The sequence below is a fragment of the Sesamum indicum genome, linkage group LG12, assembly GCF_000512975.1.
Source record: "Sesamum indicum cultivar Zhongzhi No. 13 linkage group LG12, S_indicum_v1.0, whole genome shotgun sequence".
NCBI classification, from domain to species: domain Eukaryota; kingdom Viridiplantae; phylum Streptophyta; class Magnoliopsida; order Lamiales; family Pedaliaceae; genus Sesamum; species Sesamum indicum.
Window position 1 is genome coordinate 3,231,027 of NC_026156.1, and position 15,318 is coordinate 3,246,344.

General features: G+C 39.6%; 5 protein-coding genes across 6 annotated transcripts in view; all 5 read right to left on the reverse strand.

The window, feature by feature from the left end:
* Positions 1 to 3,061, reverse strand: part of LOC105175332 (U3 small nucleolar RNA-associated protein 6 homolog) — a 3,604-nt gene extending 543 nt beyond the window's left edge. Inside the window, exons 1-5 of one of the 2 annotated variants that reach the window (XM_011097750.2) lie at positions 2,427 to 3,061; positions 1,407 to 2,045; positions 902 to 1,276; positions 366 to 538; positions 74 to 257 (exon numbers count right to left, since the gene is read on the reverse strand). In XM_011097750.2, the coding sequence (XP_011096052.1) occupies positions 74 to 257; positions 366 to 538; positions 902 to 1,276; positions 1,407 to 2,045; positions 2,427 to 2,822 (1,767 nt within the window). In that variant the 5' untranslated portion in view covers positions 2,823 to 3,061. Of the gene's footprint in view, positions 1 to 73; positions 258 to 365; positions 539 to 817; positions 1,277 to 1,406; positions 2,046 to 2,426 lie in introns of both variants that reach the window. The other variant, XM_011097749.2, reaches the window with a different exon arrangement.
* Positions 3,280 to 3,639, reverse strand: LOC105175418 (glycine-rich protein 5-like). Its single transcript, XM_011097853.1, has one exon. The coding sequence runs from the start codon at positions 3,637 to 3,639 to the stop codon at positions 3,280 to 3,282; it is 360 nt and encodes a 119-aa protein (XP_011096155.1).
* Positions 4,167 to 7,604, reverse strand: LOC105175333 (L-ascorbate oxidase homolog). The gene is made up of 8 exons (XM_011097751.2): positions 7,252 to 7,604; positions 7,051 to 7,160; positions 5,960 to 6,230; positions 5,751 to 5,853; positions 5,299 to 5,644; positions 4,764 to 5,129; positions 4,603 to 4,681; positions 4,167 to 4,495 (listed from the first exon to the last, which is right to left on the reverse strand). Exons 1-8 carry the CDS (start codon positions 7,387 to 7,389, stop codon positions 4,283 to 4,285), a joined length of 1,626 nt encoding a protein of 541 aa, XP_011096053.1. The 5' UTR covers positions 7,390 to 7,604; the 3' UTR covers positions 4,167 to 4,282.
* Positions 9,346 to 12,370, reverse strand: LOC105175334 (tyrosyl-DNA phosphodiesterase 2). Its single transcript, XM_011097752.2, has 4 exons — positions 11,508 to 12,370; positions 10,594 to 10,748; positions 10,385 to 10,495; positions 9,346 to 10,153 (listed from the first exon to the last, which is right to left on the reverse strand). Exons 1-4 carry the CDS (start codon positions 12,265 to 12,267, stop codon positions 9,560 to 9,562), a joined length of 1,620 nt encoding a protein of 539 aa, XP_011096054.1. The 5' UTR covers positions 12,268 to 12,370; the 3' UTR covers positions 9,346 to 9,559.
* The window catches only part of LOC105175335 (glucan endo-1,3-beta-glucosidase 1), a 2,909-nt gene continuing 399 nt past the window's right edge, over positions 12,809 to 15,318 (reverse strand). Inside the window, exons 2-4 of the mRNA XM_011097753.2 lie at positions 13,971 to 15,256; positions 13,397 to 13,424; positions 12,809 to 13,222 (exon numbers count right to left, since the gene is read on the reverse strand). Of these exons, the coding sequence (XP_011096055.1) occupies positions 13,054 to 13,222; positions 13,397 to 13,424; positions 13,971 to 15,256 (1,483 nt within the window). The 3' untranslated portion in view covers positions 12,809 to 13,053. The remainder of the gene's footprint in view (positions 13,223 to 13,396; positions 13,425 to 13,970; positions 15,257 to 15,318) is intronic.

Below are 15,318 nucleotides of genomic sequence, written 5' to 3' on the forward strand. Positions count from 1 at the left end.
TCCCCAATTAACTGTCTTTTACCTCTGCATGATGTGTATCTACATATCAGACATGAGAGAGATCAAGATTTACCTTGACTTCCATTGAATGATAATCTTGCCACAGGCTTGCGTCTTGATCATAAGTTGCAAGTGCAGATTCGTACAACTTCCGAGCTTTAGGAAGACCAGTCTTCTCACCAGTCGATGCAAGGTTCAACTCTAGCTCAATGCAATTTCTATACATAGCAAGTCCTGGATGAGGTAAAGCGAGAAATCTGCAGTTGACAGAAAAGACGAGATGAGAAACCATAATACCAAGAGCTGAGTGGAGGTATATCACCACATTAAATAATAAAGAATTAGAAACGCAACAAGAAACCCACCGTTTATACATCTCTCTTGCACTTTCAACTCCATCCCGTTGAAGAATATAATTTACAATTGTTGATGAGAGTGAAAACCCACTATCACTTCCACCATCTTTGGCCAATAAAAGAAGTGATGTCTCCACAAGCTTGTCAAAATATTGTCTCTGATTTGCGAAGTACTTTAGCCCCTAAACAAAAAATTGTAAATAAATTCCATTAGTACACCAAGATGTTGTTTATAAATTGTACCAAGATCTGCCAATCTCTTATAGACAGTATGAGGCATGCACATGCAGTTTTAAGCACCGAGGTTAAATAAAGCCTGTTTCATTGTAATAAAGCCTGTTAAGAGTTACGGCTCTGAATGCACACATAAACAGGGACATTGGGCATTAATCTTTATAAAGTTCGAAAAAGATCAAAGACCCACGTATGGTGATAATAAAGCACTCGAAATTTCTGCATACCATAACCCACAGGTTTTCTGCTTCTGAAACTCTAACTTTCATCAAAATACTTCTCAGGAGTTCAAGGATATATAGTAAATCCACCTTGCTTGGTGAAAGAGATTTATTCTGAATGCATCTCATTTCTATGGAAAGACGTAAGGTCCATAAACGCACAGCTTCTGAAAATTTTCCAGAGCACAGCTTTTCTATCAGCAACTTAGCTTCATCCAGTTTACCCAGCTGCAAAAGCAATGAAACATGTTCGCAAGCAAGATCTTCAGTAATGCAGCCCAGGCTTTCAGCCTTCTCATACACCATCTGAAGATGTGAAACAAGTTCAGTTGTATGGCCATGAGATTTGAAGTGCACGGCAGCTTCTCCACCCCTATCTTCATCACAGATTGCATCCATGAGGAACTTTACATAAAGCTCAACCATCACGGCTGATGGTACAAACGTCATACCCTCCTCATAAACCTATAAAGGGCATATGTGCAAGGTTACTACCAAGTGCAACAACAGATAATTAGTATATAAGAAAAGAAAAGAAAGAATTGTGGCAGTTGATGGACGAAAACGAAAAAGAAAGAAAAAAAAAATGTACCACCTGAACTGCTTTGCTGAACTGCTTAGCATTTATGCCTTCTAGGTCAGCTATTTCAACTCTTGCTAGCCAGTCCCAGTATAGTGGGTCCTTCGAAAAATCCCTTTTCATGTCCTCAAGTATCTTTTTTCGCATATCTTCCGAATGAGCCAAGTCTGTAGCTTCCAGTATCTCAAGAAACCTTGTTCTGACACTGAAACAAGTAGGTATGGCTTCAACTGCACCACTGTAAACAGTTTGAAGAATGTTCAAGCCATGCTCCCCAAAGACATCCAACTTCCCTTCACATTCACCATCTTGAAGATCGGATCTCTTGTCAGCATCCCCACTCTCATTGAGGGCCATAAATAGTTCCTTGTTTTCATCTCTCCACTGTTTCTCATCTGCCTTCCTGTGATCACGAGCTAGGTCTCCCTCATCCTCCCCTAAGGCAACTTTTCGAGCTTTTAACTTGTTAAGGTATGTGAGTTCCATACGAAGATACTCTACCCATAGGTCCTCAGAAGTTGGGCATGCCCTCAAACCATTTTGCATGAGAGCACGGGCAGCTGCAACATTCAGATTGCTATCGAATTCCCAAGCAGCAGCATAAATCCAGACACCAGGTACTTTTGGATGAAATCTAACCAATTGAGCCAGCGCCTAGAATAATAACACATGGAATAAGAACTTGAATCACTTCCCGTTGTCTCTCCAAAGTTGAATCCCAAAACCAACGGAAAGATACTAGGAAAGAAGACAACAAACCAGTAACGTGGTACCTACACCACATACATTTTGCATATTGAAAAACAGCAAAAAGTATCAACTCGTTTTTACGCTAAAGACAAACGTTATTTTCTCTTGCAGTCACTTAAAGATAAAAATGTTAAAACTGTAAACTTCCAGAGCAATGATAAGAGTCGTGCAGTTGTACAAAATTGATCCAGATTAAGTCCTACCTTGCCAAGTTCCTTGCTTTACAGGAGTTAACAATCATACAAGTAGGGAGAAAATAAAAAGTTAAATCTTCAGAAACAATACCTTTTTCATCCTTCCATGTCCTCGCGCTCGACAATATTCCAAGTACTGAAACCAGAGCTGGATATCTCCCTTAAACCGGTTCGTGGCAAGCCGGTAAATATCGAGAATCCTCGACACGCCGGCGTAATCCGAGACGGACTTTTTCGATTTTTTCCCGCCGGACTTTCTTAAAACAGATTTCTTACGGAGGCGTCGGAGGGCGTCTAGTTGCTTTTCATACTCTATGTAGGCCAAGAAATCTTGCTTTAGGGGACTCGGCCTCTTGAGGCGGTACTCGAACTTGCGACGCTTTTTAACTATCTCTGCTATCTCTCCGCGGCTGAACAAACCGCGCCGCTCTAGGTCTTCTAGTTCGTTGAGCATGCGCTCAAGCTTGAATTGCACCACGTCCGCCATCGCCGGCTATCTCTATCGGAGTGGTGCTCGTATCTGTGGGTAGATGGCGGCTTGGAGTGAAAAATGGCAGTGGCCTGTCTGTTGGTGAGCGTTAACGGAGAAGAAGAAGATGCTAGCGGGCTTCAGATATGGGCTGAATTAGGGTTTTTGTAAATTAAGATGGGCTGAACAATTAGTTGGGCTTCACCATTTGGGCCCATTTACTCTGTTCTATTTTATTTTCCTGCTCTGCTTTGACCTTTTAGATTTTAATAATAATTCGATGAAATAAACAATCTCTTGAACAGTGGAGCATTTTAGGGAGGATGGACGTTTGTTGGTGTTTTAAATGAAAAATATGTATTTTTATTTTTATAAAGGTTTACATGGTCTTGCAATTTCACGCGCCTACTAATGGCATTACATCGCCATGTAAATAAACTTTTTACTAGTGGAAAAGGAATTCTAATGCCGGCTTTCAAGGCAATACTCCGCCTTCAACTCCACTACCAAGTGTATCACCGCCCACGCCTCCACCACTTACAACCCTTCCAATGCCACCACTCCCAGTTTCATCTCCAGCTCCACCAGCAAAACTTGATCCACTACCCAAGTCACCGCCCATTCCGCCGCTACTACCAAACCCTGCGCCCACACCGCCGAAGCCAGGCCAAGCGCCACCTCTGAATCCACCAAAAGCCCCGCCGAAAGGAGGCAAGTGCTGATGAAAGAACGCCGTTTCCATTCCAGCTCCAGGGTTCTCGACAGGTAAGTATCTGCCATTAATGGCAGTGGCAAATGCTGCAATCACCACTAGAGATAAAATCTTGGTTGCCATCTTGTTTGAGTATTAATGGAGTGGGTGCTGGATGAGAATAGAGGGTTGAGATAGTTTGGTTTATATAGACTGGCAAACGTTGTGGGATAGTTCAGGAAAATTTGATGAAGTAGAGGTAAGTAGTCATTCAAACTCTGTGCTTGGCCAAAGCCTAACACAACCACACCTAATCTTGGCACAGACTAACTCTTTATCAACCAATCCAGATGATTCATTCCATCCTAGTTGTTCAAGAATTTGTTATCGTTGAGAAAGTAATATGGTGAAATTTTGTTGGCTCACATGAAATATGTCAATTTATTGCTGCATAATCAGGCATTGTGTTTGGTGTGATTTGAAATTAAAACTAGCTTGCTCATGCATTTAACATAAGTTGCTTAATATTATATCAAGCAGCCGGAAACCCCACACCAGATATTCTAAAGCAAATTTGATAATAGGAACATTTTGCAGAATAAAATCATGAAATACATCGTTCCATCAAGATAATGGTAACTAGAAAGAAAAAATCAGAAAATTTGTGAAGATGTTGAATATAATATAACTCACGGCTCAAGTTGAGCTGCCTGAACCGACATTTGCTTTCCTAAATGCCATGTTTGTTGCCCGGTCACCCTTTCGTGACGGTTTAAACTGTGCATATTTAAAGAGGTCTAGTATGACGTCCTCTTGCTCGGCCGCAAAGGAGAGCATTCCTTGGAATTGGAAGTTCATCTCTCCATGATTTGGATGAGGTGTAAACTCTTAGGTAGAATTGCTGACCCAAATACTGCCTTGCCCAGTCCTCAGATCTTATGTTCCACATTCCCACATTGTCCAAAGCAATGTAGATTGCAGTCCAAGATTTCGGGTACACCTATTTAGACCAACACAAGGGACCAAAAATAAGTTGAAAAATAATGCAAAAAAGGTACATTTGATGTTTAGGGAGTGGTATCTTGAAGTATAAATGCTGCTACACACCTGAACAGTGCAACGAGCAACTGTATCTCTCAAATTGTAGCGAGATCTGCTAGCTTGAGTCCATTGTCCACCATCCATTCTGTTCCATTTGCACAGAGTTAGCGAATCAAGAAAGCATGATTACCTTACATGAATTTTTATGGAGTTGAGTATAAACTCACCCAACAACAAAGAAAGAATATCCATCGATGTGCCATGACTGGACAGTATTCTCCCAATTTTGGAACACGATTTCTACAAAAGACCGGTAATCAGCATGCATCACAGAGGTTGCGAGGTAGCCATTTCCCCAGTTAGGTCTGTCGGGGATACTCCCGACGCTGAAGACCCCTCCGATATTGAAGTAATCAGCCAACTTTAAGGGAGTGTCTGGGGATACATACGACACACCGTTGACAGCATATCTCTGTTTGCCATTAATATACGGAGCAGAGTTGGCAAGAATAATGGTCCTAGCAGGCTTGATCAGTCCGTAGTGGTAGGAGCCTTGTGGATTCGGTCTGGGTCCACTCGCCGTCAGGTTCCAACTGATTGAAGAACACCCAAGTAAGAATTTGACTATAAAAGGATCTTTACTTCCTGCTATTCCATAGCTAGTATACTCTCTTCAAGTAGTAGTCACTAATTCAAAATTTTCATACAAAAATCATTTTCAGGTGAAAAATTAAGAGCTATCTAGCGGGTGAAACATAGTACCGTATAGATCTAGCCTGGTTGAGAGACCAATCAATCTCTGTGGTAGGTCCACCGGGGGGGTAACCAGAAACTTTTGCAAATGAATTACGGTAATGGAGAACAGCAGTGGTGGTAAGCACTTTAGAGGTGAATCGTGATGATACTACAACGTAATAGTCCTTTGCTGGCTGGTTAGCTGTCACCAAGACTGAGTAAGACTGTCCTAGATGGACGTCGAGGGACGAGTAGGTAGTCTGGAGCGTGTGTGATCCTTCTACTTCTATCAGTTTCATGGTGTGTCCCTGGATTCTGAAATTAATGGAAGTTGCAAGCCCAACATTGGATATCCTGAACCTGTATGTTTTGCCTGCAAGAGGAATCTTTGGATTGATAAGGATGAAAAAGTTGGCAGGAAAAACAAGTATATATACCAGAACTTGTAATCACAGTAGTTGATTAAAAACTTGAGTCACCTTGATCAACATTGAATGTATATCCATTCCAACCACGCCCGTTTATGATAAGCCCATCAGGGAAGGGAAGATTGTGACCACCATCCAAGAAATACTTCAATTGCTGGAAGAATGAAATTAGGAAATCAATTTTATGGGAAAATACAGTGCCTTTCTCAACTCCCCACTCAAATACTTATGTTAACACCAAGGGCCAAACAATGACTTACTCTGTGACTTCTCTTGAACCAGTCCCCAGCAAGTACGACATGATCCCCAGCAGGAGTAGGATAAGGTACAGGAATACGAGGACGACTGTAGACTTTAATGCTACCATATCCTCCAGCAGCCTTATGGAGTGCAAGTGATGGGAAGTAGAAATAGGTTCCAATCTGATCTTTTGCTTGAAGGGCATAAGTGAAGTTTTTCCCAGGCGGGATTGGGCAGCTGGTGCCAAACATTCCGTCCTGCCAGGAATTTCGTCTCTGCTGCAATCCATTCCTGCAAATAATGACCGAAATCAGGAATTCTGGTATAGCTGCTCAACTGTGAAACCTTCGTACATATTGCATCTGAGACATTTGATACTCTCGCTTACGTTGTACTGTCTGTATCTAACGATAATTACGTTTCAAGACTCAGTAACATAAATATTAATTCTTCAAGCTAAGAAAAGAAACTGGTCTTGCTTTAGTACATATTGCAGATTTTAGACATAATATTCAAGACCCTTTAATTCCCCAAGAGGTCGAACTAATAAATGATGCACATTTAGTCTGTAAGTACATAAGCAGGACACTTGTATCTCTGTGTGGTGGTGTTTATTTAAATACATGCTTATTAAGAAAAAAATAAAACTGAGATCCATAGATCTAGCCGTCACGTGCAAAGTGGCAACATGTCATATGCTCAATAGACTTCCCACTTGAACTCCATAAATTTATAACATTATTTCCTTCAAAGAGCAGCTTTAAATAGATAAAACTCCCAACAATAATGGAATCTGATAAGAACTACCCATTTTGTCTGTAGCAGCCCTTTGAGAAATCTCGTTCAGGAAATGTTCACATCAAATCATATGAATCCTTTCAACAGATTAAACAGCTGGGGATTCATATCCTGAGCTAAACCTCAAATCTTGGGTACATTAGTGCCAGCTTATAAGGAAACAGAGAAACAGAATAGATCTAAGTACATTCTGAATCGTAAGCTGAGATTTGGCATACAATGCATTGTGGAGCAGCAGAAGGAACGGCCTCCCATTTAACACTAAACAGCAACAAGAATGGCGGAAACAGTAAAGATTAAAGAGTTTGCATACCAAGAAATGAGAAATGGCTCATTCAAGTAGTTGTAAACACTGATAATCAAGTTGTCATTGGTAACACAGTCAATCGTCGGCCCCGGAAACTGCCCATTTATCAAGATTCCCTGCACCACCACATTTCCTCAACTTCAATCCCAACAACATTCAAGAAACGCAACACAGAAAACAGAGCAGAAAGCAGTTAGCACTTAGCACCTGTTGCTTGACTCCCAGAGGATAAATATCACCGTAGGTGACTTTCCAAGTGTAAAATCTGTAAGGGTTGTCGCCATTAACGGCATGTAAAACAAGCAGCAGTGACAGAACAGTGATGAGAGAAGTGAAGTCTCTCATAGTGCTGTTTGCTTCAACACTTTGTTCAAGAATCAAGAATGTATTTCTCCCTCTTCTGTTTCCGTAAATAGGAAAAAGTGGTGGGTCTTTTCCTCTTTGTATGCAAATCGAGGAAAAGATCAAAGGAGATGGGAAAGAAAATAAAAGGCAATGGGGGTCCAACGGAGGAACAACTATATAGTAGGACTGGGGGAGTGAAGTGAAATATGGTGTTCCTGTTCTGTTCCATTCCTCACCGCGCAATAAGAATAGTTTCTCTGTGTGCTTGCGGCTGAAATGACGCATTTGCCACTGTCACGTGCCGCTGCCTCCTCCTACAACCCCTAGAACTATAGTACTATCTCTGCCAGCTTTTATTATAGTAAATTTTTCTCAGGAGAATCGAAATTTTTAATTACTACTTACTAGTACATGCCAATTAATTTGTTACTCTGATTTATGATATTATTCAAATTAAAAATCTATTCGAATTCAGTTATAATAAATAAATACTGTAATTGAATCAAATTTAATCTGAGCTACAGATCCTCATTACACTTAGTGACATTATTAAATTTCTAATTACAGTCTAAAAACTTGTTAAATTAAAGTGAAGGAAGGATACAAACAGTCATCTAAAAATGGACACAAAAGGGTAAGGTTCATATTAGTGGGAATCTCGTCTCATTTAAAAATTTAAATTATTAAAAACAAAAAAAGTATATAATATGCTTCTTTCTATAAAAACTTGTGTATTTTCTATAATGATTTATAGCAAAATTAAGATTTAGAATGTTTTTTTTTTTTTTTGCTATCGTATTGAATTATCCATAAATTATAATGATTAAATATTAATAATTAATATATCTAACAATTGAGATAATCCCTTATTTTAGCAGAAGCTAGAAATAGAAGTGGTTAGAACGTGAGACATAGTAATGAGAGAGTTGAGTTTGTAGGTTCCATGACCAAATCTCGCATTGATTGGTGCGGAATTGCACATGCATATGTGGACAAAGTGGGCAAAAGCCTATGATCCCAATTAATGTAGAAATTATTAATTTCATATATGGGGGGGGTAATAGATCTAAGAACATGTCTATAATGATTAAGGCGACGGTGACTATCAAAAACTAAAGTACATGAAATCAAACCCCATCATTTATTTGTATCATCTTTTAATTGATTGAATAATCATAATGCGCAGAGAAATTGGAATTTTTACATAAACAAGAATTTGGAACAGAATGCCTTATGAATTACAAGATATTATATTTTAACATAAACATATTAGTTTTTTTTAAAAGAAAAAAATATTTGAATATAATAAGTTTGTAAAAAATAACTAAAAAGATCTGGTCAAAATTTTAAAAATAAATAACAAATTCATTAACGTTTGTATTTTCAAATAAATATATAAACTCTTATTTATAATTCTTAGAGATTTCTTCTTAAAAAATCCATTATAAATTTTTAAAAGAGTTGAAAAAGATAGAGATATGTGGAAATTGAAGAAGTAGTTAAGAGTGGGGGTTGGTGTTTGTGATTAGTATGAATTGGGGAGGCAAGAAGTGAAGGCGGCTTCACAATGCACATGCCACCAGCTGTGCAATAGCTACTACTTGCATCTCAATAAAACAAAACAGAAAACTGTAAATAATAAACAATCCTTCCTTCCTACTGACATAAATTAAGTGAGGACTCGTGATGTTAGCTCACTCTAACAAAATGCCAACCCTCCTCTTCCTCTTCTGTCCTATTTGGATAAGACCTACTACACTCTCCTAACTTTGTCATTCTCAAGGAAAAATACAACTCAAATTTCAGTACTACTAGGGAGCTGCTTGCTGCAGGAGAAAACAGATAAAGACCGATTCATTGTGCCCGTGATGACTGACACTAAACCAGGATCAGCTACAGCACCCAGCCATTATACATATTCCAATCATTACTATATACAATTGTAGATGCTCATGATGAGTTGACAAGTGATTTTGGTGATGCTTAATATTAACTCCACACTGATATCATTCTACAGGAGAAGTTTTTACATCAACATAATGCTGCTCAGCAGAAGTTTTCGGGTCCTTCTTACCGACTCTGTTATAGGCACACAAAAGATATGCAGCATTTAGAGAAGGAAAAGGCTTAAGGGCCAAAATGACTAAACTTCTCTGTGGAGGCAACAGTACTAAGTAGAATCACTGGGACAGATAGTTAAAAGCATTCCATAGTGATCACTTGGTAAAACAGGAAGCACTAGCTCCTTCACTTGGCCTTTCACCCTCCTTTCCTTGATGTATGATACACCTGGAATTGCATCTTTACCTATCATTTCAATTTCACTTATCTTGAAATCCTTCAATTTGCAAACAAATCGATCCAGACGTTTTTGCAGAGTTCTGTTGCCACTCAGCATCTTGTTTGATTTTGTGTCATACGTCCATCCAACTTCTCCAGGCCTTAGCTCTGTCCAAGCATCCACCCATCCATCAAGTAAAGGAAAAGGACCGTCCAATTTATCATCCCAGTTCATGTCCCCACAAAAGATTACGTTTTGATTTTTCTCCAGAAACCTCACTGCCTCAGTGGCCTGAGCCACACGTTCTTTGCTGAACATCTGATCCCATGTTGGAGGTGCTGGGCAAGGACTTTCCAGATGGCTGGTAGCAATAACCATGGTGATACCTGGTTGCACTTCAACTTCTGCAACACAAAGTTCTCGTCCCATGATAGAATTATGGAAGGGTTTGCAGCTATAGGATTTAACCGGCAGTTTGGATAACTGCAAAAGATTTTTTTCAACAGTGTGAATAAGATACCAATACAGAGATATTCGCAGAATATGAATTAGTATCACTTTCACAAATTTATCAATGCTTGCTTCCATTGCCATGCAGTAATGTAAAAGAAGAACAGATCCTATACATGCAACAGTGTTATTATGTATCACTGCTTGTAGACATTCTTTTGACATTTTTTTTATATACTGGTTTGACCTTTTATTTTATATCACCTGCATGCAGAAATATGCTCCTGGAAATGCCGTCTCGTCTGGAATTGAGCAGCAGTATCGCTTCCACCAGCTAGATTTCTGGAAAATGCCATAAAAACTGGGAGTGACCTCCTGTAGAATCACATAAGCATAAGTATCAAGACAAAAAGGCAGCAGGGATGAGAATTTATGAAATCCCGAATCAACTTAATAAAAAGATTGGAAAAAACCTGAAAACACATAACATCGGGCGAATGCGATTCAATAAGGTCGCCCAATGCTTTCATCCTCTTGTGCATCTCAAGATCTTCACGAAACCACACATTATAGCTCAAAAACTTCCATGTTTTACATTCTGAAGACGGATGTGTCTCACCTGATGTGGCTGCACAGCATTGTTAACATCATAAGTTCACATCCTAATAATAGAAAATTATCATGTAAAAGAAAAGGCAAATATAAATCAAAACACTGAATAAATTTCATATGAGGTCCAAACATGAGTACCTAAAATAATTCAACTAATCCTTGTGAGTTAGCTTAAATGATATCTGGAATTCTAACTCTTCAAACCTTCCAAACACAAAGAATAATCAAGAATGATACGAAGAAGAAGCAGATTGATTGTAGTTTTAGTAAAGCACGCAATGGTCATGTGTAGCATATATATATAATTCTCCATACAGCAACTTTTACTCTATTCAGCTCCTTCAAATATTGTATGGTGCTACATTTAATTTTCGATGTACCAACTCAACAATATGATCAATTGTTCGTGGAACTCTGATTCCAGGAGAAGTCCTAGTCCTAAGAACACATTACACGGCTGTTGTTGATTCTGCAAAACAAAGTCTCTGTATTTCCAGGAAACAAACTAGGTAAGATAAGAATATAATTAAAGCCAATACCTTTAGACATTACATGTGAACTACGAAAGTCATTTTCAGCAGCGGGATCTCTCTTTTCTCTTCTTCTCTTAGTTTTTGAGGATTGAAGATGGCTAGTAAACTTTTACCAATAATACTACATATAAAACTAAAAAATTCAATTTTTATATATACAGCAGTGACATATCGGTTCTGCCAAAAATCCAGAAGGCCACAAACAAAAATCCAGAATCATTAAGAGAACATGGAAAATATACCCCCAGGTTTAACTTGAACCGCCTGATTCGCAGCCTTGACAGCCCTAAACCCGCAAGAACCACCGGCTGTACTTCCACTAGCCTCCACACCTGTAACCTCCCTATCTTTTCTCTTATTAATGCAAGGCTGTAAAACTGCAGACAAACCCTTATTTCCTCCAGCATCAACCTTTCCGCTACCATCATCACCCATGTATTGTCTCTCTCCATTTCCCAAGTTACAATAATCTCGGCGCAGCACAACTCCCTTTGACTCACCAGAAGGACCCGTATCATCACCACCACCAACTGGGTTCTCGCCATTTCCTTTCTTCGCACTGCTACAAGTTCGCAAGGGCATGAAAACGCTGCCAACGGAAGAACCCAACTGCGCGTTCCCAAGATCGTCATCGTCGAGTTCAAGAGTGGATAGTAGAGAAGCGGAAGCCCTATTGCCACATATTTCACAAATCGTGCAGGAATACGGGTTCAAGAAAGTGCACAAGGCGCATGACCACATAGGTTTTGATGATGGCGAAGATGTCGTCGTCGATGATGATACGATGGCGGGTTGCGGTTGTGCGGAGAGGCAGATTTCGCAGTGTGATTTTTGGGAGGGTGGATTGATGAATGTGCACATAGAGCATGTCCAGGAAGACATTTCTGAAAGGGTTTTCAAGGGGTTACCAAATATTCTACGGGGGAAACGAAAAGGGAAGAGGATCGACTGCGCTCTGTTTGGAAACGAAGGTATTACCAATTTTGAAATTGAAATCATCATATGTTGGCGCTTCACAGGACAAGCTTAGGTGGGTGGGAAGATGTGGGAATGGGATTCATGGAATGGAATAGGAAAGTGCCTCCCTTTCAATTTTCACAATTTAAATATTATTGGTTTTATTTGAAGTCCATTATCATAAATTGAATTGAGAGTCCTAAAGTATTATTGCGTTGGACCAAAATGTGGATTAGATATTTAAGGATTTTAAATTCATAATAATAATAATAATTTTATTAAACGGATTCGGGTTAGATTGCTCTATTAACAAATTCTAAATTTCATTCCAATGAAATAAATTAGATAGATTAAGTACCACAAGTGCATGCACGCAGCCATTCGTATTAGATATATCAATGACATGACAAGTTGAACGCTAGTTGTTACATGAGCGACTGACAAACGCAGCAATTTCTTAAAGACAATCTGCATAAAGTAAGTTTTAATTCAAATCAATTAGTGTACAATTTAAATAGAGTTATCCATCACACAACAAGTTTAATTATAGTTGCTATGTGGCCGATTGACAATCTGAATCCACCAATCAAGAAAAATAGCGCTTTTCTTCTCCAAGAATAATAAATGAGTCCAAAATACAACAGCTTTTACAAATGAAGCATCAAAAAATAAGTGATCTCCCCCTACACAAATACCCATCCACATGCACATACTGAAACATGATCCAACACCTTCTTCTACATTATTATGAGCAAAACAGAGGTATTTCTTCATCTACCCAAAACCTTCACTCACTATCTTATTATTATTCATACCCTTTACACTTGATCATCAAAGGAATAATTGACAAAACAAACAAGAAACGACGCCCGAAAGCAAGTACAAAGCCTTCCCAACAGCACATATTGGCGTGAAACTGAAGCCCATAACTCTAACCCTGTCAGCTCCACTTGCTTGTGTTGAGTTCACAACCTGGCTTGTCTTATTGCTCACAATTTTGCTGCATCATTTAATATTATTGTACATGCATATGTTATCAGTGCATATTCGCAGTTAAAACATAACAAGATAAAAAGAATTGAACATAAGTATGCTCTCATAATGCCATTTATTCATAGGGAATTGCAGAAGAAATCGACAATGTAGTACGAAAAAGCACATAAATAATGCATACCTTCCAGGAAATATGCAATTCCCGTGACCTGCAACCATCACCACAAACAAAAAAGCATATTTCAGGAGACAGAGTTGATGAAAGAAGTGGAGCCACAAATTGAAATTACTTGTTAAAAGAAATATCTCCAGAGTGGGCTAAGAAAAAATATTTTACAGCAGAATTTGGGATTCTGGACAACAGTTTACCCAAATGAAACCACAGAAAGAGCTAAATTCAAGCAGATCAGTATGCCTCAGTGTTTTCCAGCCTCCTCCAATTTCAAATGAGACAATGTGATCCGTTTCTTGGCAGGTGGACACCTATATGTCCTGATTTTCAACTGGAGGAGTTGTCTAATGCGAGACAAGAGTGGGCTTCGATTGCTCATAAGAATCAAGAAAATTTCGTTTTCTCATATTGTGTCCTCAGGCAAGGATTATTGTAGTTTCACTCACATTATCCATCACAGCTTAATACTCAAGAATCCATATATATGCAGAAATTACTAGCTAAACATAGAGTTGCAACCACTTCCATTTCTTCTAACAAATCTGTAAATGTAACATTAACAAAGGTGCAAAAATTTACTTACTAGGATCAGTTGTGGTGATCATTGCAGCACCCTTGAAGTCACAAGAACCAGAAGACTTCCCTTCCTTCTGATAATAGCTATCAAATGCATATGAGGCATGATTCTTCACATTGTTGGGCTGGTAGCAACTCTGCCCTGGTTGAATCTCTGAGCAATTCGCCCTTCCCGGTCCACAAGCCCAGTCCAAAGCAGTCTGCAACGTCTTGGCATCTATGCCGTCCGCAGCTATGCAATACGTTTGATTAGTAGTGTCATTAGCCAAAAATGTACCACTTCCGGACACATGAAGCAAGTAAACCGGAGTCGTGTTCCCATAGAAAAGGCCCCAATTTGCCTCAGACACCGGAGGCGACCTCAAATCTTCGTTGAACAACTCATATATGTACACACTAGAAGTAATTTCGGGGTGCAATGGTGTCCCACTCCGATCAAAAACATGCTTAATCAAGTTCGAGTTATATGTATCTGCATTGTCAATTGTCGCATAAGGCTCCTTAGAGTCCCCCCTCGAAGGCCAACCGGTTTCCGTGACAAGTACTACCACATCAGTAACATTGAGATTCTTCATAGAAAAATACACCGAATCGATCATGGCATCAAGAACGTTAGTATAGTGCAGCAAAGTATTCGGATCAACCATTTCTTTAGAGGGCGTCAAGGGCTTGAATAGAGAGTTATCTAAAGGCACAACCCCTTTGTTCTGCATAAAAACATAGTAAGGATACAAATTCATCATCAGGGGTGACTGGGTCCTGGACAAGAACTGCAGCAATTGGGTTATAACAGGGCTTAAGCTCTGATTGAAGAAGGCTTGGGAAGGTGGAAACGGGTCAAGAATTATGGAAGCAGAACTGGGAGTCGAAATCTTGATTTGTGTATGCAAATTTGCAGCCACAAGAGCACTGTAGAGCGACTCAATCGCAGACATAAGCAAAGGGGCTGAACTAGGAATAGTTGTCAAAACTTCATCACCAACGGCAATGCCAGTGATGAGAGTGTCAGGATAGTAGGCGGCCACATTGCGGCCAATCCAGGTGGCGGCGGTGGCGTTGGAGGAGCCAATAGCAAGAAGCTGGTTGTTGGGCACACTGACAATGACTCTAATCTTGGTTTTGGCAAGCGCCTTGAGAATTTGAGCATCAGCATCGTAGAGCCTGACATGGTTTATCTTTTGTAATTGCAGAAAAGCAACCAAATCTGCTGCCGAGAGCAAATTCGAGACATCTGTGCCGATGTTCACCCCCACAAAAGGCCCATCTTTGTCCTGCTGCGCCTTAATCTCTGCACACAGAAAACACACAAATTCCTCACATTTGGCACAACTTCAACACACATAACCAACTAAAGT